Source organism: Onychostruthus taczanowskii, unplaced genomic scaffold (genome assembly GCF_017590055.1).
Source record: "Onychostruthus taczanowskii isolate IOZ18803 unplaced genomic scaffold, ASM1759005v1 scaffold25, whole genome shotgun sequence".
NCBI classification, from domain to species: domain Eukaryota; kingdom Metazoa; phylum Chordata; class Aves; order Passeriformes; family Passeridae; genus Onychostruthus; species Onychostruthus taczanowskii.
In genome coordinates, this window is record NW_024499796.1 from 6052976 (window position 1) to 6078023 (window position 25048).

General features: G+C 43.9%; 1 protein-coding gene across 26 annotated transcripts in view; it reads right to left on the reverse strand.

The window, feature by feature from the left end:
- Window positions 1–1037: 1037 nt before the first annotated feature.
- Window positions 1038–25048, reverse strand: part of FNBP1 (formin binding protein 1) — a 93860-nt gene continuing 69849 nt past the window's right edge. For 2 of the 26 annotated variants that reach the window (XM_041406846.1, XM_041406845.1), the window contains 10 exons: window positions 24658–24753; window positions 19738–19824; window positions 16581–16595; window positions 16396–16431; window positions 12463–12572; window positions 10630–10762; window positions 9528–9649; window positions 9062–9201; window positions 8536–8694; window positions 4125–6298 (listed from right to left, as the gene is read on the reverse strand). In XM_041406846.1, the coding sequence (XP_041262780.1) occupies window positions 6264–6298; window positions 8536–8694; window positions 9062–9201; window positions 9528–9649; window positions 10630–10762; window positions 12463–12572; window positions 16396–16431; window positions 16581–16595; window positions 19738–19824; window positions 24658–24753 (933 nt within the window). In that variant the 3' untranslated portion in view covers window positions 4125–6263. The other 24 variants (XM_041406843.1, XM_041406840.1, XM_041406839.1 and 21 more) reach the window with 23 other exon arrangements.

Sequence of the window (25048 nt, forward strand, 5' to 3'; positions counted from 1 at the left end):
CCTGCACACCAGAGTGGAATTGTACATCTCAGCCAGAGTTCCAGAAATGTGCCTGGTGGTTGGATTGCCTGGTGAAGGGAGGCATTGCTGTGTTGGACACACGTGCACATCCACACATCCCTGCCCAAACCATTCCTTACCAGGCTTGCAACAGCCTGAGTTTTCATATAAAACCAATCAGCATCAAAAACATCTGCCAAGACTTCCAGCTGAACCAGAGCATTCACCACAGGCATTCCATGGTGTAGCTCTCTCTTTAGATGGAATCTTTCCCCCAGGTTTCCAGTTCTCATAGGCTCCCACTGATAAAGCACAAACCACCTGCCCTTCCCAACACCAGCTCCAGCCACAACAGCCCTTTTTTTTTCTCCTCACATGACTAAGTTAAAAAAACACAACACACAAACAACCCAACACTTCATTCTCTCTTCAGTGCCAGCTGGAAAGGTCAAAGTTTGATAAAATCAAATCTGAAAGTGATCTGATGGGATCCAGCTCTGTGGGACAGTCAGAGGTACAGACAGAGCCAAATTATTACTCCTGAAAATTCCAGCAGGAAATAATATAAAATAAAAAACAAAACCAAAGCCAACAGGTACCACAAGTGAAAATGTGTCCTCACTTTTCTGAGGAGAGAACTGGGAACAGCCCCACACTGGAATGTGTTGATCCACTTGTTCCATGTGCATTTCACAGCTGGAAGCAAAACCCAAACCCACCCCACAGTCAGGAAGAATAATGAGGAGTTACAGAGCAGCTCTGGGGAGTTTTAGTCTGAATTTCTCTGTGGCTGAAGCAGCAGCCACAGGCAAATTCAGATTCCCCCTCCCCACTGGACACATCTGTGGGAAGCAGCAGCTCAACAGCCCCAAGAGCCCCAGCAAGGAGGCACCAACTTTTCTGTTGGGAAAAAAAAGCAACAAATCCATTTTTCTTCCTGTCTGGCTGATCAAAAGGCTCCAGTGAAACTGTATTTCTGGAATTAAATGTTTATTTAAATATGCAGATGACTTTGTTTCATTGCTACAAGGTCAATATTCGCTTTCAAATGGAAGCACTTTATTTGATTGAATTCTGTCTCCAGAAATGAATGGGCAACACCAGAACCTTTTACATTGGCAATGAAATCACAACACTGAGATGCCACCGAGGTCTCGAGATCAGTGCTCAAACACACAAACACACACATATACAAATAAAAAAGTGCTCGACATCATCATGTTAAAATAGAATTTGGCTTCTTTTAGGTCTTCTGACATTTCAGGCAGGAAAACAAAAAAACCAAAGAACAATATGCATCAAATTAAATGAACTTCTGAAAAATACTCAGCATTAAACACAACTTTGAGTATCAGTAAATATGTTTCTTCTCTATTTACAGGTGTTAAGAAAGGGCATTAGAGACTTTTGCTGGGGATTGTGAAATTTCATAGGATGTACAGTCCACGCTGCTGGGCAAGATTAGTAAATCCAAGCAGAGTTTTTATAAACCAGTCACACATTTAGTTCTTCAGCGTTTGCCAAAGGTAAATTCTACAAAAATTATTCATTACCCTGAATAACAGCAGCAGAATAAACATGTGCAGATTATGAGATATGACTGTGACTATTTCTTAAATAAGTTTTAAGATCCAGGCTTTTGGGAACTACTTGCCAAGTTTATAAAAACTCCATACATGGTCTTTTATTAAAACTTCAGGAATCAATCAGTCAGCTAAAGCTAATGCTCCTTCTACAGCACAATTTCAAAACACAGACATTGCAATTGTTCCAATGTTCCACAGAGGCTGACAATAATATACTGTCCACCCAGATTAAATATAGAAAAGCAAACTTTGATCTAATTTTTACATAGATGGCACAACAATAGGTGAAAATGAATTCTTAGCTGCTGATTCAATAGTGCATTGGACACGAGAATAAAAATACTGCAGCTAAAAATACTTTAATGATATTTTTGCACACCTGTTAATTGTTCAACCCTTTAGATCCCCTGGCAGGTGGAGACCACAAAGCCTTTGCACAAAGCCACAGGTGCCAACCAGGGGATCCCGTTCTGCTCTTGATCAGAACAGCTCAGTGACCACAGCAGCAGCCCTGATGAGGCAGTGATTTGTGGGTTCTGACCCTCCAGTGCTGCAGCAGAACAGCCCCAGCATTGGTGCTGCCTGTGCTCAGCACATTTGGGTCGGGTTTAATTCACAAACCTTCTGCTGGTTCATGCTGGCAGCTCTTAAGCACCATCACACAACAGCTACAGGACAACTGTAGCACCAAGGGACTTTGTAAAAACAAAAGTTGGCATCTTCAATGGAGAGAAAGGGACAGAACTATGAACACCACACATAACCCAGCTCAAAAATCACTTCATCCCTCGTGGGGACAGCCCAGGCCATTCCCAGCATGGAGAGTCTGAGATTCTGGGATGTGTTTTGATGTGCTGACCCTGCAGGACAGCCCAGCAGGCAGCAGAACAGCACTCACCTGCCTGCAAACAAACCCTGAGAGGTTTCATTTTGGGGTCACTGCCCATAGTGGCTTCCATGTAACATTTCTCCACTTGTGGGGATTGTACAGAATATGCTGGAGGTGGACAAGAGCCAGTTGATTCCCCCAACAAGGTGTGGATCCATGAATTTATTTGGCCCTCAGGAGCTATTTAGTGGCAACTGATTCTTGCAAGCCTCAAATATGTCCATGACTGCAAAACCCAAGCAATGGTAACAATTCAGGGGAAACCAAGATAGAATATAGAAGTTTGTAGAAGTCTAGAGAGGAAATTAACCCTTTGTTAGGCAGTTGAAGTCCAGATTGTGTGATTTTTGGAGATATTGTAGCTTTCTTACCACTGCATGACATGATAAAGTGCAGAATCACTTATCCTGCTTCTGCTTCAAACCAAACCATGTGAGAACAGGGTGGTCACAATTCCTGTCTGGCTGCTGGGTCCAGGTCCAGTCCATGACAAGATGGGAGAAGGAAACAGTGCAGTTTCTTTTTTTTTTTTTTTTCTTTCCTCTTTTATTTATCTAAAAAACCTCTGTTATTCCAACATGAAGTGATGAAAACGCACAGGAGGTCATGCAAAAAGAGAAGGCAGGTCTGAAATGCTGAAAAACAACCAACCAAAAGAAAACTGCAGAGAGATTAAACCACGAGCCACAAAATAACGTGACCCTGAGGAAGGTGGGCGCAGGCAAGGCAACAGGGCGAGCATGCAGGCTGAAACCAGAGCCAAACGGGGCCTGTGAGCAGCAGCAAGGGCTGCCAACCAAAATGTCACTGCCTGTGTGTGTCTGTGTGTGTGTGAGGAACAGCAGGGACACAGGAGGGGCAGACAGAACAAGCAGGAAAACAAGTACATACGTGAGCTTGAAGGGTTTCAGGAAACAGCAGGGTCAGAGGGGTTTAATACCTGGAATGAGCATCAGCCTGGATTTGGAAAAAGAGAAATAAAGGCTGACAAGTATTAGTGACCTTTTGGGGAAGGCAGAATGTCGAATGATGCATGTGGATCAGATTTAATAGTGACAGACTGAGAGCCCAGTCCAGCTGCTGTAACACTGTCCCAGGGGAGGTTTTCCACCTCCTTCCCACGCTCTGGTGAGTGAACCTCCCCTGCAGGTTCAGCACTGAAGGCACCGTGTGAAATGCTGATGGACCAGTGTGCACATCCAGATGGACTGAGGGACAAGGGACAGAAGACAGACCAGAACATGCTTGGGACTCTCTGGCTATGCAAGGGCAGCCAGCAGATCTCTGACAGAGGTTGGGAGGGACTGGGCTGGGAGAAGTGTGTGTTATGTTTGACAGAGGGGCTGTGCCAGGCTGGCAGAAGAGTGGGAGAGGCTGATAAGGAAATCCGAGCCACAAGTAGCATGCCGTGGAAAAGAGCAAGCATCTGAATGGTACTGGGATGGAATTTAGGTCTGAATTTTTCAAGTGGGAACTCCAGACAAGAGTGGGAGTCTGGCTTTCCATGGGTGTGTTTTAATTGCCTGCAGGGTAAACAGACCATTTTGTTTCTCCTTCTGTGACAAGCTCGCCCCGAGGTTCTTGCACCAGCACAAACACCTTTAGGAATCTAAAACATAAGAAAGACAAAAAGAAAGAGACTGGATTAGAAAGAGGCTGGGGGCAATGGGGTCCCTTTAGAGCAGCTCTGCCTGCAGGAGGTTGAAGGAATAAAGCAATGAAGCATCTGCTGGGTTACAGGGCTTAGGAAGGCTCCTGACTCAGACAGAAACCCTTCACCCTCAGCCCTTCCCTCCAGCCTGGGATGAGCATCACTGGGATTCTGCTGTGCTCTGGGAGGAAAGCACAGGAGCAGGACCCTGCCAGCACCTGCTTCGTGCCACAGAGAAAACAAACAGCTTTTTCATGTTCTGTCAGCAAAGCAGCACTGCATCTGTTCAAGTGACAGCTCCAGAGAGCATCAATGACACTGAACAACAACAGGAAATTCAGTCAAAGAATTTGCAGAGGGATCCAGAGCTTTCCTTCCACCACAGAGGCCTTTCCTTCCCAAGGCAAGCCAGCAACATGCAGGCCAGTGAGCCAGCCCAGGCCTCAAACCCCTCCTCTGGCCATCCCTGCTCCCACAGACTGGGGCTGAGGATAAGTTTTGCCTTTGGCCAAGTGAAGCTGGACAATCCAGGACGTGATTTGGCCCAAACTGCTGTATCCAAGGGAATACTGCATGAGTCCAAACCTCCCTTGCATTTGAGAAACTAAGGGAACCTTCTCACCCCCTCTGCACCCACTTCCATCAAATCCTTCCAAATGACAGCACAAAGAAGTTTTCCAAGAGCCACAATAAAATATTTTTCTTGAGAAGAATCGCATTTGTGCTTAGAGTGAGAAGCAGCCCTGGGCCATTTACTGTTCTTCAGGAAAGTTAAATGCCACTATTTTTGCCACTAATTATTGCCATCTATTAGTTACTGTCATTAAAAAAACTCAAAAACCAAAACCTCACAGGAATGAGAAAATATAATGTTTATTAGAAGAAGACACCATGGTACATCAAGCTATAAAGAGATTCCTGACAGATGATGATTCTTTAAAAAATAAGAATAGAAACAAGACAACCACACTGGCCAGACTGAACAAACCTTAACACACAACAGCAGCTCCTATGCAAGTCCAGGTGCAGGCAGCTGAGTAACCAAAAACACTTATCAACATCAGAGGGACTGAGCAGTTACCAAAACAGCTGGGTTAAGCAGAAGAACAGCCTATAAAACCATTTATATTTATACACATATAAAAGGATAAAAACAATTCAAATTCAAGTAACTTTAGTCTTTAAGTTATGTTATATACATTTTTTTTATAGTGGGAGAACTAAGGGCACGTATTTAACAAAAGGATTTTTAAAAGCCACAGTCCAGTTTATAATTACCAATTCCTAAATAATTTGGCAAGCATTAAATAATCAGATATATCCTAGATAAAAAGTGCATCAGCATGGTTAACTTTTACCTATAGATTTATATAAGTCAAGGCTCTGCATGATGGTTACAGCAAACAGCAGAGCTGCAGCACTGGGAATGCCAGAGCTGTCCATAAGGAATTACTGATATTATCAGAGGTGAAGTGGAACAGGAGCCAAAGTGCTCATCAGCCCACAGCTCTAAAATAGTTTTTATCAAGAAGTTCAACCTCCCAAGGCAGCCTCCATTCCTGCATGTCACCCAAACAAGCATCCAGGCTTTCTGCTGGAAGGGAGCGTGGCCTTTCTGCTGGGTGCAATGCAGGGTTTGTACAGAGCTGGTTGCTCCATGCAGGATTTTTGTGTCACACGATTTCACAACATCCCTCAGTGAAAGACAGTTTTGTTCCCAAGCAGATGATGAGGTACCATGGGCAGTGACACAGGGTGCTCAGTCTCGAGCTGAAAGGCTCAACCAGTTCCTGTGTTTGAGAGTTCTCAGCACCAGACAGGTACAGAAAAGCCCTGCAAGATGCTACACCCAGGTGTGCACAGAACAGCTTCCTGCAGGAATCCCAGGGGAGCAGAGCCTGCAGCTCTCCTTTCTATTCAGGACAGCAGTGCTGTTTGCACTAAATGGACACAGGCAGGGCAGCACCTCCGTCAGCAGTGACATTTCAGAGCCAGCCTGGTACCTAACAAAGTCTCTCAGTGATGGAGATATGACATGTGCATTCATCTCTTCTAAAGAAAACCTTCTCAAACAGAGCTCTTAAAACAACCGTAGCAGCAAATCAGGAGAATAAAGGGTGGACAGGCCTATGCAAACCTACTCAGAGATTTTCTGAAGTGGTTTGTGCACATCTGGAAAAAAAAAAAAAAGGCAAAACAAGATAGGCATTACTGTTCTTTTTGTGACAACACCCTCTGACCAGAGGCACCCCTGTAAATGTCATCAGGAGCCCTCACACAGGGACTGGCAGGGCACAGAGCCAGCTTGGCTCCTCTAAGACCACAATCAGGAGAGCACCTGAGCACACAACTTACCTGTCCTGCTCAGCCCAGTTCTGCAGCAGAGCCCTGACAACACAGGCTGCAGCTGAGTGACAAAGCAGCTTCTCACAGAGCACTGAGCAGTGGCACTGAGCTGCTCGTGGCACAGACACAGCCTGGCCAGGCAGGAAGGGCTGAGCCAGGGCTGGGACAGTCACAGGGGCTGTGGGAGCTCCCTCCTTTCTGCCACCAGCCTTTGGTGGTGCCAGCTGCTCAACCTTCCTTCCAAAAAGAGGAAAGGATTACTAAAGTTTGTGAAGTTTGCTTTAGTATTTACAATGTTATCTTCAGGAATGTCATCGCTTCTATTTCAAGGACTGAATCAAGTCAATTCTACCAATACCTTAAAAATCAATTTGCTGCCTGCAACAAAGTTCACCTTTTAAACACAGCAGCATTTCCTCCAAATCTTTATGCTGCATTCTATGAAGCATTCTCTTTTAGCTTTTCTTTTAAACCAGAGACTTGAGAAATAAAAGAGGTAAATGTTGTTCCTATACATTAGATATTCACAAATCCATTTGATTTTGTTCCTGAAGTCCAGCAAAATTAATGGAAAAACTTGTAATGATCTGAGAAACCTCCATTGTGGCTACAGACATGGCTGGAGCTGTATCAGCCTTCACCCCTGGCACAAGTTTGTGTTTTTACTCTGATGGAAGGTGGCCCTGCCATGGGAGAGGGCTGGAATGAGAGGGTCGCTTCCAACCCAAACCAGTCTGTGACTCTGTATTTCCAATCCTTCAGTCTTGTTCTGGATATAAAGGGGAATGCATAATCCATCTTTCAAAGGTTAATAAAAACCAACAGAGGGGGCTAAACATTTTGTACTCTTCTGCATCTCAACTGACCATGTATTTGCCAACAGGAACATAAAACTGCTGTATTATGGCAAAACAAAACAAGGCCCAGATTTTGACCTGCAGCAGGCAAGGCACTGCACTGATTAACACCCAACCCAGCACTGAACTGCTCAAGTTTCAGTGCTGGTTTATGGGTACAGTCCTAGTCCTCTCTTCCTGCTGCCCATAAACCCCAACGAAGATGGTTCAGTTTGCTTTTGACTTGGATGAGGCTGCTTGTTTCACACCAAGAACTCTCAAGTCTAGGAAACACAATAATCTGAAGGATTAAGTGTCTGAATAAACACAAATTATTTAACACAGTGGAAACCGCACATCCTGATTTGAAACAGGGCTAAAATCCTTTGATTTCTCAGTGTATCCCATTACCAGGTGTTCAGCACTGGCATTTACTCCAGCCAGGTCTGCCCTGCAGCACTGCATCCTTACACAAAACATTTGGGAGGAATTAAAAGCAACAAACAGCAGCTTATGGAGTTCAAACTCTGAATGTCTCCATTGATCTCATGTAAGCAAAAATTAAACCATTAGTTCTGGTCATCTGCAACAGCAAATACATCTGAAATGTAGCAAGGTAAAAAAGAACAGAGGAGCTTTCTCAATGTTTTACCCATTTATCAAGGATCACAGAGTGCTGTGTAGAGGGGTTTTGGTAAGATCTCTCCTTCCCTTTCCACAGAACTAAACTAAATTACCACCAGTTTTCAATCCAAAAGGTCCCCAGAACACAACAGGCTGTGAAAGGCTCCCACACAGACACAAACCAGCAGTCTAAATATTCCCTCCATAAAGTTCCACCGAGTGACTTTGGGACAAACACTTGTGGATGTGTCTGAGATGCCACCTGGGTATCTGAGGAGAGCCTGAACGATCCCAAAGGGCTTTGTGCTTCCTGCACTAAGCTGGGCGTGCAATGGCAGTGACAGTAGAGCAAATGCTGTCCAGGCAAAGCTGCATTTCCCCTCTGCTTTCAGGAGTCCCCCACACTACCCTTCTCTGAGCAAGAAAAGCACATTTTTGCAGTACAACAAGCCATAATTAGTCCACGTATGGAATAATGCACTTGGTGGCATTGTACAGACTCTTAAAAGGCTCTATCTGCAACACAGAGCAGCTTCAGACTTGGATTATCTCTGTGGAAGCAAATAAAACAATAATAATAGCATTAAATATAGGTCATAGCACCTTTGGCATTTTTGTCCAAATAGACTTCAACATAGGACGTGGGGACATAGCCCTCCTCATCTTCGTTCCTTCGGATCCGCGTCCAGCCGTCCCCTTTGTCTTCTTCTATTACATAGAGCATCTCTCCTTCTGCCACAGAGATTGTTCCTTCATTCTGACCTGAAACACACAGCAACAGGGACTTCAGGCTGTGCTGCACAGCAGGAATCAGTAACTCAGCCCACGGGTGGACACAGCTTTCGGTGCACCACTGGCAGCCAGAACAGGAGTTTATGATTCAGGAGGCAGCAGTGTGTACATAAAGAAACAGAAGTGTGACCCTGAACAGCAGAGTTCTGGTTCTTTTTCTTGTAGAGTTCCTGTGCAACAGGAGAAAAATCCCTGTCTTGGTGCCTTTCTACAGAATCACACCAGAGCCTCACTTGCCCTTGGCTATTTAAGGTTTAATGAAGGTTTCCCACTGGCCCTTGGCATATCAACTTTAAAAATCCCAGTCTGTGAAATGAGGGTAAAGTTTGAGTGATACCTTCAAATGTATAGAGAGCTTTACACGTTCCTATGGTGGGTAGTGGTTCTTCATCATCAAACTCATCGTCAAAGTCTGTTGCAGGTACTTTCATCTCAGTCTCCTGGCTTTGCTCTTCTGTGTAACTGCCATCGGGGCTGCTCAAGAGAGGAAAAACACAGCAACTATAGCAACCAACCTCAGCAGCAGAGAACCACTCAGTCACCAGGCTTGGGACAAGGGGAGCAATTCCAGCTGGAGCAGCTCAGTGATTCCAGAGCTTGCTTGGAGCTGGCTGTGACTAGAGATGAGTGAGAACCCTCATTTTTACCGTTAAAAACGGTGAAAAAGCACTGGCTCACGGCAGTGAGCGAGGGGGCTGTCACACAGCTCACCACAGTCAGAAAGCAGCGATTTGAGGGAGGCTGCAGAGCCCTGGGTGTGCCTGCAGAGGCTCTGCTGAGCCCAGCCCGTACAGATACTGTACCTCTCCCGGTCCTGGGCACAGCTGTTCACTCCTGAGGGGTTCTGTGCCTCGTAGACCCCGCTCTGGCGCCGGGGCTGCTCGCTCCGCGCCGGCAGCCGCCCCTCCACCTCTGCCAGCCAGCCCTGCCACAGACAGACAGACAGAGGGACACTCCTGACACCAGGCTACAGAACACAGACTGGTTTGTAAGCATGTTCACATTTTCCTTTGAGTGGCAGTGGTCACTTGTTCAAATTCTGGATTTTCTTGCTGAAAAACACACTTATTGAAAATGTAGCTGTATTTTGGCACCGGGTCCTGGAAACACCCTGACAGACAAGCAGGTAACAGCCAGCAGATGATGCTGCTCTAGACACAACCAAGTAAAATGATGTGTGGCTGCTTAGAGCAGTCTGAGTAACACCAGAAACTCAGCAACTGCTGAATGCACAAGAACAAAAGCCGGGAGGAATGAAAGAGCCACTGATTTCAAACGGGTAGGAAAGCAATGGATAGTAAAACCACATCTGAAATTAATGGGCTGTATCTGTTTATGTTCAAAGCATAATGTAGAAAGTGAAGTCTTTTCTCAACTGTCTAATCCTTCTCATCTAATTATAATGGGCTCCATATATTCCAAACACTCCCCTTCTATTCTGGAGATTTTATATCACTAAGCAGCTTCCTGTTCATGGCAGATTATTCCTTAAAACATATTTCATCTGATGGCTTCTGTCTTGCTGTTAGTCTCTAAATGATGCTTTGCATTTATGTCACTCTGATTTTCCACAGACGTCTGTAACATGATGCTTCAATCTATTTAATTAATTAAATAAGCATCTGAAGCCCTCTGGGCAGTCCAGAGAGCAATACATTTTCTCTTCACCTCCACTAAGTACAATTTGTTTTCTGTGGCAAATTTAACTGTGGGCTGACTGCCACAGGAGATGGTGCATGTTTGTGTTACACAAATCAGCCCAAAGACCCCAGTTAATGCCAGTGCTCACGTAGCCCTTTCCCTCACACACCAAAGTGCATCAATACATCTGGAAAAGCCAGGAAGGCCCTGCTCAGACCTGAGAATTTGCTGACCTGCTTTTAACTGAAATGTCTCTTCTCATACCTCGAATTTCTGAACTTCTAATCGCAGCTTTTCAATGTTCTGCCCAAGCTCTGCCAATCTGTGGTCCACGCTGGCTGCATCTCCCATCTGGGGGTTCTTGATGTACACATCTTTCATCTTTGTTAAGGCATCTCTGAGGGACAAAACAAAAATCAAACACATTTAGTGCAGCTGGGGGTAAATGCCTTTAGTAAACTGCCTCTTCTACACACTGAGGTTCAACCTAAGCTGTTACAAAGGGAACTGAGAACAGCCAGGGATTTTGCCCTGTATAGAACCAGCCATTAAAACAGAACAGTAAAATTATTTGCCAGAAGAGAATTTACACTGTCAGAGATAAAAAAACAGTGAGTTACCTACAATGTGAGAATATACTTGATATTGATTTTTAGCCTGACATGGTTTTTTATGTACTACAACAGTACCTACTTGGTGCCCTGGGGAAAACAGTAATAATAAATCTCACAACCATTGCAATCTATGACAGCTCCAACTTTCTCGACTAATATCTTCCCAGTTTTCAGGGCACAGACAAACAGTTGAATCATTATCATCCATCATGGGCTGACCTCCAGTTGAGAAAGTGGAACAGAGATGTATCAATAACAGAAATGGAGGACAAAAAAGAAATTCTCACCCTGCCTGTTGCAGCTTGTCTTTAGCAACCCAAATAATCTGAACGATATTTATTTGTTTCACACTGCTTAAAAGGAAGCTGGATCCAGATGGTTTGTGTTTGCCACAGCACAGGGACAGACAGACAGACTTGAGGCTACAAAATGTGACCCTGCATCCAGCCAAGTCCCAGGGCAGCTTCTCTCAGCTGCTGATGGACATTTCAGAGCTGAAAATGGAATTGTGGGCTGGTTTCAGGCACAACTATTCAGATTTTCTCTAGGCATTAGCTGGTGGGAGAGAGGTGAATGAGAGTCCCACGGCTCAAGTTAACACTCTTTAGAGTTTCCCACCAAACTCTTGACAATTGCAATCCTGTGCCTTTGCCTTGTGTGTATGGAAACTGGGAAAAAGTGTGGGTGGCAAGGAAGTGGGACTGCTCTGCGCCTGAAGCCTTAAGGGACAATGTTGCAAACATATGAGTCACAATTATTACTGTTTGTTTAACTCTTATTTAACTGCTGGTGCTATTTTCTCCATCACAAACTATCTTCATTTAAACTTCACTCAGCTGCAATTCCATATCTGATTTTAGTGTTGGGTTACCTCAGAATCAATACTGAACAGAAAGAAAAACCTGCACAGAGGCAAACCTAAAAGGTTACCACAGAGGAAAAAAACAAAGCAATGAGAAATCATTAACCACATGCAATTTTCTTTTCTTGTCCATGATATGAAATATAAAGGAAAAATTCTGGGTTAGTAGGCAAAATAAATAGGTTCTTGAAAGCAAGCTGACACAAAATGTAGGCACATGTGTACAAATGCAAAGCAGTATTTAGGAAGAGACCAGTCTTGAAATCCTCCAGGGAAGAAAAGTTCTGTGTCTCACAAACAAAACACACTGAATCTTTAATGCAACTACAGAATGTGAACAAACACAAAGCACAAATACAGGCTGCCAGAATCAATTAAAAGTGTGTAGCTAAAATAGCCTTATTCTCAACCAGAATGATAAATGCAGCCTTGTAGAAAAAGCATTCACAGAAGCACAGGAGTCATTATCTTCCTGCTTCCAGGAAATCTGAGCTACAGATCAGACTTTGGATGATGCCATCATCTCATAACAGCCTCTCCTGTTGGGATCTACCCACATCCATCACACACAGGGGCTCTGCTCAGTGCAATTTCACTTTTCATTGGAGAGGTTTGACTCACCTTGAATCCATCTCTTTCTGAATGTCCCTGTTTAGTTCATCGACCTTTTGCTGAAGCTTCTTCCTTCTTTGCTCAGGTGGGAGATTGCTGAAGTCTTCTGGGCCTGCTCCCTGCACAGAGTGGAATGGAGGGTGGGGGAATAAGGGGATAAAAATTAATAATCAAAATCTGAAAGAATCCTTTGGGATTGCATTTTGAAAGCAGCTCACAAAAACCTGTGCAAAATCACAGTGGTCTGAAGCATTGCTCTCATTTGTAGTGTGTTACCAGTCCCTGAATGGTGAGGAATCTGGATGCTCTCAAAATGATCCCAGGAACATCCTGCTTTCCTAACAGTGGCTAATGGAAGATCAGCTGGAGAATTCCAGAATTTAACAGCTAAGATGAGAAATTATTTTTACTTAAAGCTGTATAATTTTTTTTTTTTAACCAGAATTCCCTTCTCATGGAAAGCTGATCCTGCCTTCTTTCACTCAGCTACAAACAGCATTCCAATAAAAGCAGTTCCTGGCTTTTATTCCCATGTCACAGTTGCATTTCTCCTGTGCACTGCTGACTGACTGCTGGTCCAACACATTTCATTTTTGTCAGGGCTCCCCTGAACACACCAAGCTAACAGAGGCAGTCCCCACTGGACTCTGCAATTTAAAAAAACATGCTGCTTACTTTCCAGGGTCCACATTCCACGCCAAAGTCTCTCAGTTTTCCTCTCTCACTTGTACTCACATAAAAACCAGAAGTTATATCAAAGCCATTGAATCAGTCAGTTTGGAATCATAACCAAAGGGGAAAAAAGAAGTTAAGACCACAGTGGTTACCTTTGTGTGATTCTGCTTGAAAACCCCTTTTCTGCCTTCTGCTATGTCTCCTCTTGATTGCCTCAATTTGATATAGCAGATAGATGACACATAAAATACATCCACACTCTTTTCTTCACAGTTACACCTATTTTTGTCTTGCCAGAAGGCAATGGAGGCAGATTGGGTGGGCTACACTGAACACATATTAATAGTGATTAGTTGCACCATAAGGGAGTGAGGTTCTTGTGCATGAGCTTGAATTTGGGCAGCTTTTGCTCGTGGTGGCTTCTGCTCATTCCCTGTCCCATTTCTAAAGGGGAATATGGGAGATAGGGTAAAAACACAAAGCTGAGTGACCAAATTCAGTGGTCCATCCGTTTACTGAGAGCCTTGAGCAGGGCTGGGCCATCTGTCCTGCTAAAACACCAAATTTCTCCCTGAGGAGAGGTATTTAGAGGAGACACTGCCACGAAGCTTCTCATTGGACCTTGGCTCTGTACTGAATGTGCTGGGACTCTGTGACTTTCTCCTGCAGCTGTTCAAAACCAAACTCTGGGGGTGGCAGAGGGCTGGAGGACAGTCACACACAGGTCACCTCCTCTGGAGTGACCATCCCAAAGTCACAGAGCCTGGGGAAACTGCTGTTGTACTGATTGTCAGCCAAAGATGGCATGTGCTTCCAGTGAAGCTTTGATCATCTCTGCAATAATACACTTAAAATTCCATTTGTGAGACAATGAGAAAGCAAATTTAAGAGAAATTACTAAGAAAGTTATGCTGATTCTGAAACTTTACCCACAGAGTTCTACCAGGGTTACATTACTTGATGTGCCTGGTAGAGGAGAAATCTATTTTCATTTATTCTTTAACATTTAGATTTTGCTTGACAGCAACTCCCACATCACAACAGACATGAGAGTGATTCAATCTATTTTATGGATAATCTATACTAAAACCACACACATCTTTTTAAGGCAAAGCATCTGGAGGCAGCTTTGTAAACAAACAAGCACTTACAGGAAAGTCTAGATAACATATTCTGACATATCCTCATCACTTCTAAGCAGAAGTGAAAGCTGTACACTAGTAGAATGCAACAGATAGAGTGAAATTTGGAAAAGCATCGTTTTGGCATCTCATTTTTGATTCTTCAACTTGATTCAAGAGTTCTAAGCTGGACTAAATCCAGCAGCTTGGCTCACAATGCTTCAGACCAAGGCAGGAGTTGCATGGAGCTGCACACCCAAGGCTGGTAGGTGACCTCACTCCAGCTTTAGGCTGTGCTCAGGAATTTCCTATGAGAAGCTGGAGCCCCTGCTCCAAAAAGGAGAGTCAAAGAGCAGTTTTTGCACATGCTGGGCACATTCCATGCTCTCAAGCACAAACACACCTGGGCTGCCTCTCAAGTCGTGGACATTGCCTATGTTTTTAAAAATGCTGCAGCAGTGAGGTGAGGGGAAAGCTGTGCTATCTCTGATGTGCTGCTCACAAGGTCTCCTTGCAGAAAGAGACTGAGTTAGGATTCAAATTGTCCCAAGATGAAGGAGTGTGAAAACAGAGCCTTGTTAGGACCAGTTTCTGGACTGAAGCTACATGTGAGGAGAGCATCAGCTTTTTCAGCCTTAGTTTTGGCTCTTGCATAGTGAGGATCCCAGAGGAGATTACAAAAAGCTGCTTTTCTCCATCTGAGGTGAAAATGGGTCTCAGCCCTCCCTACCCACCTTTCCAATTTCTGCAAGTCCCAGGGAAAGGCCATGCCAGACATTTTTGGAGGATTTATTCCTACATACAAAGGCTTAACTCAGCTACACAGCACACTAGCACTGTGAGCAAGAAAAGGAGTAGAAATCTGGTATAAATGCAGTGGAGTCCCAGGACAGAGGCTTGGCAACAGCCAAAAGAAGGTTTGCACATATTCCAGGCATTTCCATCATTCCTCAGACTTACCACAGGTCTTCAGTGAGAAGCAACCTTGCTAAAGGAGCCCAAGAAAGTCACTGTGCTGCCAGAGCAGCAGCAGGACCCAAAACTGCCAGAGATGCTCCAGGCCCAGCTCTGGTGGCCCATGATGAGCTGGATGAGCTGCCATGAGCAGAAGAGGCCCACAATGATGTGTCCAAGCACAAGATAAATGTAGAATCCCAGAAGAGTGTGTGTTGGAAGGGATCTTAAAGATTATCTTGTTCCACCCCCTGCCATGGCAGGGACACCTCCCACTATCCCAGGTTGCTCCAAGCCCTGTCCAACCTGGCCTTGGACACTTCCAGGGATCCAGAGGCAGCCACAGCTTCTGTGGGCACCCTGTGCCAGGGCCTCACCACCCTCACAGGGAAGGGAAAGAGCACCCAAAGGCACAAACCGGTGAGCAATAAGAGAACTTGGAAGCTGACACAGCTGAGGTGCCCCTGTGGATCCTCTGAGGTCCCCAAATGCCATCACTGCTGTGGCCCTCGTGTGTTTGCACAAGGTGGGGCAGCACACCAGGCACATTCTCCTGCTGAGGGGCTCTCCAGGGCCAGAGGAACGTGGCCAAGCTGTGGGACATAGCAAGGTGTGGAGTGTCTCAAGCAAAGCAGTACCTTGTGCATGGAGTTCAGCTTGTAATTTGCTTTCCCAGGTCTGTTCACCCCTTCCCATTCCAGATCAGTAACATCTTTATCTTACCATAGTTCAAGTAACCTTCCCAGCTGCATCCAAGATGGAATTTAAGATTCACAAAGACTCATATCTCTCAATTTGCAAAGTCAAATCAGATTGAGTTAACCTTGTTGGTTAAGGTTTACAGAACTTTAATTAATGTCATTATTGGTTATTCTGAAGGACTACATAGGGCTGTAAAATGTAGGTGATAATGATGCAGATTTCCAGTAATACTGGACATGGAAAGCAAACTTTGCAGCTACTTTACACAGAAAGACATGCATGGCTCTCTGGAAAACGTCCAGCAAGCACAGATACCTTTATTTTATCTTTTTCCCCTTCTTTTAATGTTTTAATGTATACTTATACAATAGCAGAATTGCTTGATATTGTTTTTCTACATTTTCATAGCCCTAGATTATAAAAGTGAAAACTAAACTACATATTAGAGTTAATTTTTTAGCAGCTTATTAGAAGACTGAATTCTGATCACCTCTATTAGACTCCAGACCTGTGTATTCAGATTTATCTGATAAATGTCAAAAAAAGCAAACACAAAGAAGAAACAAATTTAACAGTTAATTTCAGTGTCATGTCACATGTGGCACAGTGCACATTAAAACACACACAGGAAATTGTGATTAAAACACAGGACAGGCATGCTGTAAATGTGCTTACCAGCTTGAGAGAAAGCTTCATGTAAAATTGGAGAGATACAGGGTGGGGGGAGAGAGAGAAAAAACAACAATGCATCAGTAGAAGAGGAACTTTTTGAGGCTGATGTTACAATAAAATGACACAATCCCCTTGCTGTTGGAAGGCAAAATGGGTCACACTAACAGATCTGTGCAAAAGTTCACAAGATGGGCTTGGGCAGCTGCCATGACCTGGCCAGAAACAGGAATGGGAATGGTGTGCCAGGGTGGACCTGGGCACAGGTGAGATCAGACCTGGACTGACTGACAGCAGCTACACCAACAACACTGGGAGCTCTCATCACAGCACTGAGGTGGGAAGAACTCACAGCTTGCAAATGCATGGGTGTCACTTTAGATCAAAAATGTGCTGAAATGCATCAGCCACATCATGGAAGGGCTCTGGGGGGGTCAGCCCTGAGCCAAACCTCGGTGGAGAGGAGAGAGCAGCTCCTGCAGCACCCAGCACCATGGACCTCCAGGGAATGCCTGGCTCTTGGCTACAGCCAAAGGACAACACCCCTGGACCGTCCCTGTGGACTGCATAGTGCTGCCCAGGCAGGCACAGAAAGCCATTTCACATTCTTGAACAATTCAGAAACAAATACTCAGACTCAAACGTACTTTGGCCACAGTCGGACAAGGTCAGGCCCAAGGAGGAGGAAAAAAACCCATCTATTCTCTTGACACCAAATTGGTTCTATGACAGCATGGTAAGACATTATTCAACTCCTTAAATGATATACATGATCTAATTCTTCAGGAGTTACCACATTTCCTGGGACAGAGCCCAAATATTATCTTTTAGTTGCTCTGGGACAGCAAGGCTGAAAGCAGTGTGTGCCCATGGAGCAGCACCTGCCCTGCCTCACCTGCACACACAGCTCTGGGCAGGTGCCCCAGAAACTCCCAGGTGAACTACTGTGCCTGGGCACACAACCACCAAAATTCTCAAAGCCTCTTCCAGCATTGCAAAATGACAAACAGCTGCAGTTCAGAAGGATTTCCAAGAGATAGGGGGACTGCCAGTGCTCAGCTCCGTGCCAAGCACAAGTGAGCTGCTGCTCAGGATCTAAAGCCAGATAGAAAAGGAGAATCCAAACTCCACCCAGCCTCCTCCTCCTCCTCCAGCAAGGGGCACTGAGCTGCCCTGCCAGCTTTCAGGGACAGTTGTGAAATGCTCCAACTACCCAACAAGCTTGAGGTGCATAAAAGCACACATGTTAACAACAGCTGGAAGGTAAAAGCTGGAAAATGCCTCTCTCCAGGCAAGGATTTGTGCCAGACTTGGGAACTTCTTTCCATTCAAGTTCTCTGGCACTACCAACAGCTCCTGGCAATGGTGTTTTCAAACAGATGCTCCATTTCTAGCAAAAACACAGTTCATTAGGATGGGATTTAAAATAAAGGCCCCACACCTCTTATGGGCAGCTGATTTAAGAAATACACTTTTTTTTTTCCTCCCCAAAATAACAATTCCCATTAGTTACCAGGATTTTTACAGCAACACATGCCAGCCATTCAAGGAAAATAAATGGTCTTGAAATAACAGTGAAATGCTGCATGTGAACTGATCCTTCAGTGACAAGGCAGCAGTGACACTTCCCTCTGCAGTCCAGTCCATTAGGGAATAAACACATGATAATAATCACAGTGCCATGAAGAAATTCACCCTCTGAGCTAAAGAGGCCATTAAAAAAGTAAAGCAAACAAAACCAATCCATTGGAGAGAGTAATCATAGAAGGAGAAAGAATGGTCTGAAGAAATTCAGCGTAGGCAGCTTGTGTTTGCATCATTGCTTTAGCACTCCTGTGAACTTTAGCATAGACATGATCAGCACAAATTGAGATTCTTGTACATAGATACAGACAAGACTCATGGTGCAGAATAAATATTTACCTATGAAGCACTCTAAAAAGGCACAAATGTATGCTACATGCGCTAGTGGCTAAACACTACTCACTCTAAAGGCACTAAATACTGCGGAGAATCATCTGCATCAAGGCTATTCTTTTGCTGCAAATTCAGCAAATTTGAAAGGGATTACAGACACTGTATGCCCAATTCTTTTGCTGTTAAGTATGACAAAAATAAAGAACTTATTAATAGCATTTCCAAATAGTACATCAGGGATTGTTATAACCAGTATAAATAAAGCAGTTCATAGGCTGGAAACAATGAAATGCTGAAATAAGTCATGTTCACAGTTTTCCATTTCTGAAATTTATTGGTAATTTTACATGACAGTGATTCAGTTTCTATAAACAAATATAAGCAGATTGAAAATAAATCTGCATTAAACACTACATAACTACTTTTGCCCATTCTGTTGGGTTTTCACAGCTAGAAACTTGCTCACAGCTCCTGGGAGAACAAAGGTGTTTTCCCCCCAAATGATCAAATAAGTTACAATTCCTTGAAATGAGCAAATGTGTTTCAAGCTGTCAATTTAAACCAAGCCTAGCTTAGTCTTGCAGGGAAAATAATGAAGAGTCTAAGAGCCACAAGCTTCAATAACACATGAGAGAGCATGAAAGCCAGCAGGTCCATGTGTTATTGGACAGTCACGGCCACTAACCTCACTTACAGAAAACAGGGTTGAAATAAATCACTGAACTTCCAGACATACAACCAAGAGGTAATTTTCTTTTCTTTTTTTTTTTTTTTTTTTTTTAGTGGTCCTGTAACAATCTCCCCATACTCTGCTTTGTCCAAGTAGCAGATTTAGAGGTCACATATCTTGATTCCATGAACTATCATCATTATAGACAGCTCACAGAAGCTTCCAAAGGCTCTAGGGAATGCTTCACAACCAAGGCACAGAATTCCTGTCCATCAGGGCTCGTGATGCTCAAGACTGCATTCATCAAATCATTTAAAATAAATGCACAGAACCTGTTCGCAACACTTTGAATTTCACAGGTCCAGCTACTTTAATTGTGCCAATTTCAGCATTTCCAGGACTAGCAGACATTATCTTTCCTGCACATCACACTGTAAGCTGCCACTTGCCTCCCACCAAATTTTCCTTGGCTCTCTGACAAAGCACATTGCCACAGCACACTCGGGCCGGCGTTGTAAGTGGGGTTAGCGACTGTGTAGCAACAGTATGGGCTGATCACACCATACTCAGACTTACAACATATTCCCTAGCCTCAACGGCACACGTGGGTGTCCCTAAAGTCCTCTTCATGAGTTCTTTGTGAATATACAAAGACTGTGTCTGCTGGTGAGTCAGCAAGAGAAAACACACATTGGTTACACCGGGGACGAGCGCGGCACCTCTGTGTTCACTGCTTCTACAGCGAAAGACAGCTTGGTGTTTAACTACCCTCAAAGTGCAGAGTGGGAGCCTCCCGTGAGCCAGGTGGATATTAAGAGTTCAGCATGCTCAGAGAGATCAGAAAACATGGTATTTTTAAATGCTTGTTTAAATACCAAGGTCAGAAGATATCTCTCTTGGTGCTAGAACAAACCGCGGATTTAATGACCCCACCCACCAAAAAGTCCCAGTCTTGGCACAGAGAGACACACTTTGGAACAACAAGTATTCCCAGGGCAGGGAACAGAGCAGGTTGGAGAAGGGGTGCTTTGCTTGCTCCTCTGCATGCTCACAGAACAACAAAGTACTGATCAGTGGGGCAGATTCAGAGCTGGGTGTCGAGGGACAGGAGTGCAGAGTGAGACGGGGAGGGAGGGACACAGCAACGGGTGCAATGGAAATAAAATCACATTGTAATGAAGTCAACAACTTCCACTAGAAAGGAAACCACAAAATTTCCTCCGTGTGCTTTATGGAACTCGGATACTGGCAGCAATGTCTGCCCCAGCTCCCAGACCATCCTCCCTGCTCAGCCACTTCCCGGGCTCTGGGGAGAGGGAGGAAAGCCAAGTACAGAGCACACGGAGTCATTCAAAGGTGTAAGTTCTACCCCTGGATGTTGTTAGTTTGGAGGATTGCTCTTTTAAAAAAAGGTGCTGATGTTACTGCTGCTACAGCAATAAAACTAAAGAACACAAAATTAGTATCAACCAGCAGAATACCGAGTTTCCTTTGTCCTCAAAATGGAATTAGAAAAAGCAGAGCAAGCATAAATGAAATTATGAGTTATGTAACTGGTTCCTCTTTCTTTGTGCTCTTCTGGCTTTAACTTCCCTAAAGAGATGAGGTTGATTTGAAGTGCTATACTAATTTTATAGTGTCTTTTAAAGCAGCTATTTGAAAAAAACACTCACAAAATTGTATGACAGTTTTTTCCCCTTCTCCTAGCTCTGATCCATAATAAGTGCTCTAACAGTTTCATGGTATTCTCTGTAATGGACATTTCTGCTGCTGGGGTTAGAAGAAAAAAGCTTTAAGGGAAATACAAAAAATGTGATTAGAAAACCATAGACACTGACAAGAGTCAGCACCTAAAGATTTAAATTTTTTTTTAACAGACTAGGATTTCATATTGGCAGTGACCACTGATGCTGGTATTGGTTCCTCCACATTAACCTTGCATCTGTTGTGAATTGTTCAGGCGTCTGTTTCCTTCCATGAAAACAAGATTCACTGGATTTTTGGTTTGGAAGCAAAATTAAAACCAGACTGGGCACAGAACATATCATAGACAATTATATAATTTGTTTTAACAGTCACCAGCAATTTTGCCAAATGCAACATAAGATGCTAAACCAAAATTTTAAAAGAAAATTGCTAAAACACTCTCCCTCTGCAGACACATTCTGATCTCCCAGATTTCATGGAGGAGTTGTAGGGAATCCATTCCCGTGTTGTGTTTCAAGGATCAATTACAATGTGCAACTCCTCCTGCTGGAATTTATCCTGCTACGGTCTCAGGACTTGCTCTTGTCAAACAGTTACTTTTCCTTATTCCTTAAGACAATGCAAAAAAGGAGTGCGATCCCATTTTCTCTGAAGTAATTTTTTTTCTCTGGCTTTGTAGGATTTGATAGCTCAGTTTTATCAAGAAATCCAGGGAGCACCTGCTTGGCAATTGGGCTGAATACTCTAAAATAAGACTTAAAGAACCTTGTGGACACCTTCACTGAAGGCATCTGGAGTGGAATTCTGCCAAGGAACAAACCCAGCAGTGCAGAGACAATTCAGAGCAAATGAAATGATCCAGAGCCCCACTCCTGTTACACTGTGCTGCCCTGCTGGTCCCTGCACGACCTTCCAAAAAGTTGCTTCCCTGATGTACAGATCAAATGTTCTTCTTTTTCACCTAATAAATTTAAAGGATTTGTGGGTGGTTCTTGATTTTCTTTTTCCTGGTTAGAATGATGTTATTTTTGAAGGTCATATGGCACTTTGATGATCTCTTAGTCTGACCATTTGTAAAATACAAATCACCAAGGAGCTCTAAAATGTGAATTTGACAAGTCTCCAAATGAGACAGAGCAAGTTGCCAGAGGTTTTCAGCCTCTCCTCCTCCTCCATATCTCTAAATGATCCAAGGGGCCTGAGTCCATCCCTCTGGGATAAGAGATGATGATCTGAACACTGGACTCCAAATCCTCAGGATGAGTCAGGCAGGAAAAGTATTTACATACAAACATCCTGGTAGCTGACAGGGGAAGGAAATGAAATAGCAAAAGAACACAGTGAAAGGTTTAAATGAAGATTTAGCAATAGCCCTTCCTTGCACATTCTCAACGGATGTGTCAGCAAAAATTTGAGGGATTCCAGAGAAGACTATAGGACATTGTTCTCATTACTTTGCCTTTCACACAAAGGACTTAAAACAATATGGCATGCAGAATTCTTAAGGAGTGCTTGGATTTCTTAGCTATTTAATACATAAAATAATGGCCTTCCTTCAGGAACTGTGAAAAGCAATTAGTTATAATTGCTTATATGGCCAAGCAATCAGTCAGTAGGGATTTGTACATTTGGAATACAAACTGGTGAAGTGCCCATGGAACTACAAACCAGTATTTTTAAGTCAAGTAGGAAATACTCATTTCAACATTCTGTTCTCTGAATGCCACTGTGGAGCATTAGACTGCCACACACCCCCTGACCTGCACAGTGCCTTCACCCCAAAGTGACCCAGCACTGCCCAGGACAAGGAGGGCTCCAGCTGCCACCCCTGGAGTGGTGCCACCACCCAGCACATCCTCAGCTCTGCTGCTGCACAAGCAGAACTGAAACTCTGTTTCTCCCTGGAAAAACCACTGAGAAAAGATGCTCTGAGCCAAACTGCAGCTGAGGTAAGGAGGGACACGTACAGAACCTGCCTTTGAACAGCTTAGAAACTTCCCACTTCCCCAGTGAAACAGGGATGGGAAGAAATGGGATTTTTTGTGTTCTAAGTATCCCATTAAATGGCAATTTCCTAGCAAAGAACTGAAACTGTTTAAAACATCTTTATTTTTAACTGTTCTGTCTGTAACCAGATGAGACAGTGCATTGTTTACAGCGCTGCTCTCAGTTCTTTGTAACCAACCACTGAAGTTCCCCATGGAAATCATCTCTGCTTTTATACAGCTCCAGTCGTCAGACCTAAATGAGCGCCTGGAGCAGAATTTGGGCTTTTTAAAGTAGTCACTTCCTCACTGTTAGTGTCTGCTCTAAAAAACATTTAAAATACTGAACACTTTTGTCTTCTTCCTGTAATTTTTTTACTGGAGAAAATAATTCTAAGGGTTTCACCTATGAGGCAAAGCCACGCTGGGCCAGCAAATTTTCAGTAGACCCCTGCCATGTGTGAGTTTCTGGCAAGATAAAGTCTTATTTTTGTTTGAAAAATGGCAAAAAAAAACATTTAAAATACTGAACACATTTGTCTTCTTCCTGTAATTTTTACTGGAGACAATAATTCTAAGGGTTTCACTGATGAGGCAAAGCCACGCTGTGCCACCAAATTTTGAGTAGACCCATGCCATGTATGAGTTTCTGGCAAGATAAAGTCTTATTTTTGTTTGAAAAATGGCAAATTTTATCTCAGGGACCTTTTTATTTACTGCTTATGAAGACCACCAATGAGAGGATTTAATTCCACACAAACACTTCAGCATTGGTTCATGAATATAACCACAGCTGCTGTCAGCAACAGGAACAGCAGCTGACCTGGAAAACCTCAGGCCACATTTCCTTCTTTATCAACAGCAAAGGAAACAGGGATACTGAGCTTGGAACAGTGGTGATGTGTCACAAAGTGTTGGTCCAGTGTGACCTAAACCCAGGTGAATCCCCAAATCAGCCATGGAGGCTTTCAGCATCTTTCCACCACACAATGCTTAAACCAGCACTGACACTGCACTGCAGCTGCTGGCAGGGGAATCCCAAATCCTGCCCCCTCAGAAGCTCTCCTCTGTCATTTGGAGCTTGCATACTGCACCAAAAAAGCTTCTGCACACAGAATATGATTTTAAACTGTGCATTGTGGTGCTGGGAATTGTGTCCCAGTCTCCCCTGAGCTGGCAGCTCTGGCTTAAAGCACACATGGACCATGGAAAGGCTCTGTTACCACCCAGGATCAGTTCACCTTCCTCCTCTCACCAGTTTCTTTGTCAAGACTCAGAGTTCCTACACAAACTAACACTGCAGCACCTGAACCACGAGCTGAGTGACTGGAACAAAGTTTCCACTGCTCCAGTGACAATGTCACATCATTCCAGACTGAGCTTTTACCAACTGCAATCACACTAATATCTCTTAGAATCCCTCCTAATTTGCTCATCTCCTTCTGACACAGACATTGAGCTGAACCCATCCTGCAGAGAGAAAAACTAAAGACTTTGACTTCTTACATGAGCATTACTCAATGTTCAGCTCCTCTTTCCATATTTTATCCAGCCCCTCCTCCCCCAAGACACCCAGATGGGTCATTTCCATCAGGAACTCTACTTTTTGTGGTTTCATTGTGGGGGTTTTGACTACAAATGGCTTCGTATGTTGGGAACCCTTGATTTGTCTGCATGTTATGATAAAACACAATGGAACCATTCACAAAACAAAAGTTTTTACGTAACAGAACGTGCAATAAAAGCGCAAGAAAGAAAAGAGAGAGAGTAAGAGAGAGAGAGAGGTATCCAGAGGAGAACTTACCCCGCGCTTTAGGCTCCTGAAGCAGTGGATTTTGGGTTTGGAGGTCATGAACTCGTTGAAGCGATGGGAGAGGGGTTCCTTTTGCTGCTTGGGAGACTGGGGGCCGTTGGGAACAGCAGAGGGTGAGGCAGAGGCAGGGGGAGGAGGAGGGGGCTGATGGGGGGATGTTAAAAGGGACATAAGCTACGTATAAGAGATGGAGAAGTGACAGAATAAAAACCAAAATAAAAAGATAAAACACAAAACGAAAATAAGCATCAAAACCAATATTTGAAATCCAGAGAAAAAACCAATTAAATAATTAAATATTAAAGGCCATGGTTTAAAAGAGGGGAGAAAGCAGTAGTTAAGAGTCGTGTTAAATGAAGAGTTGTGATAAATGAAAGTATTA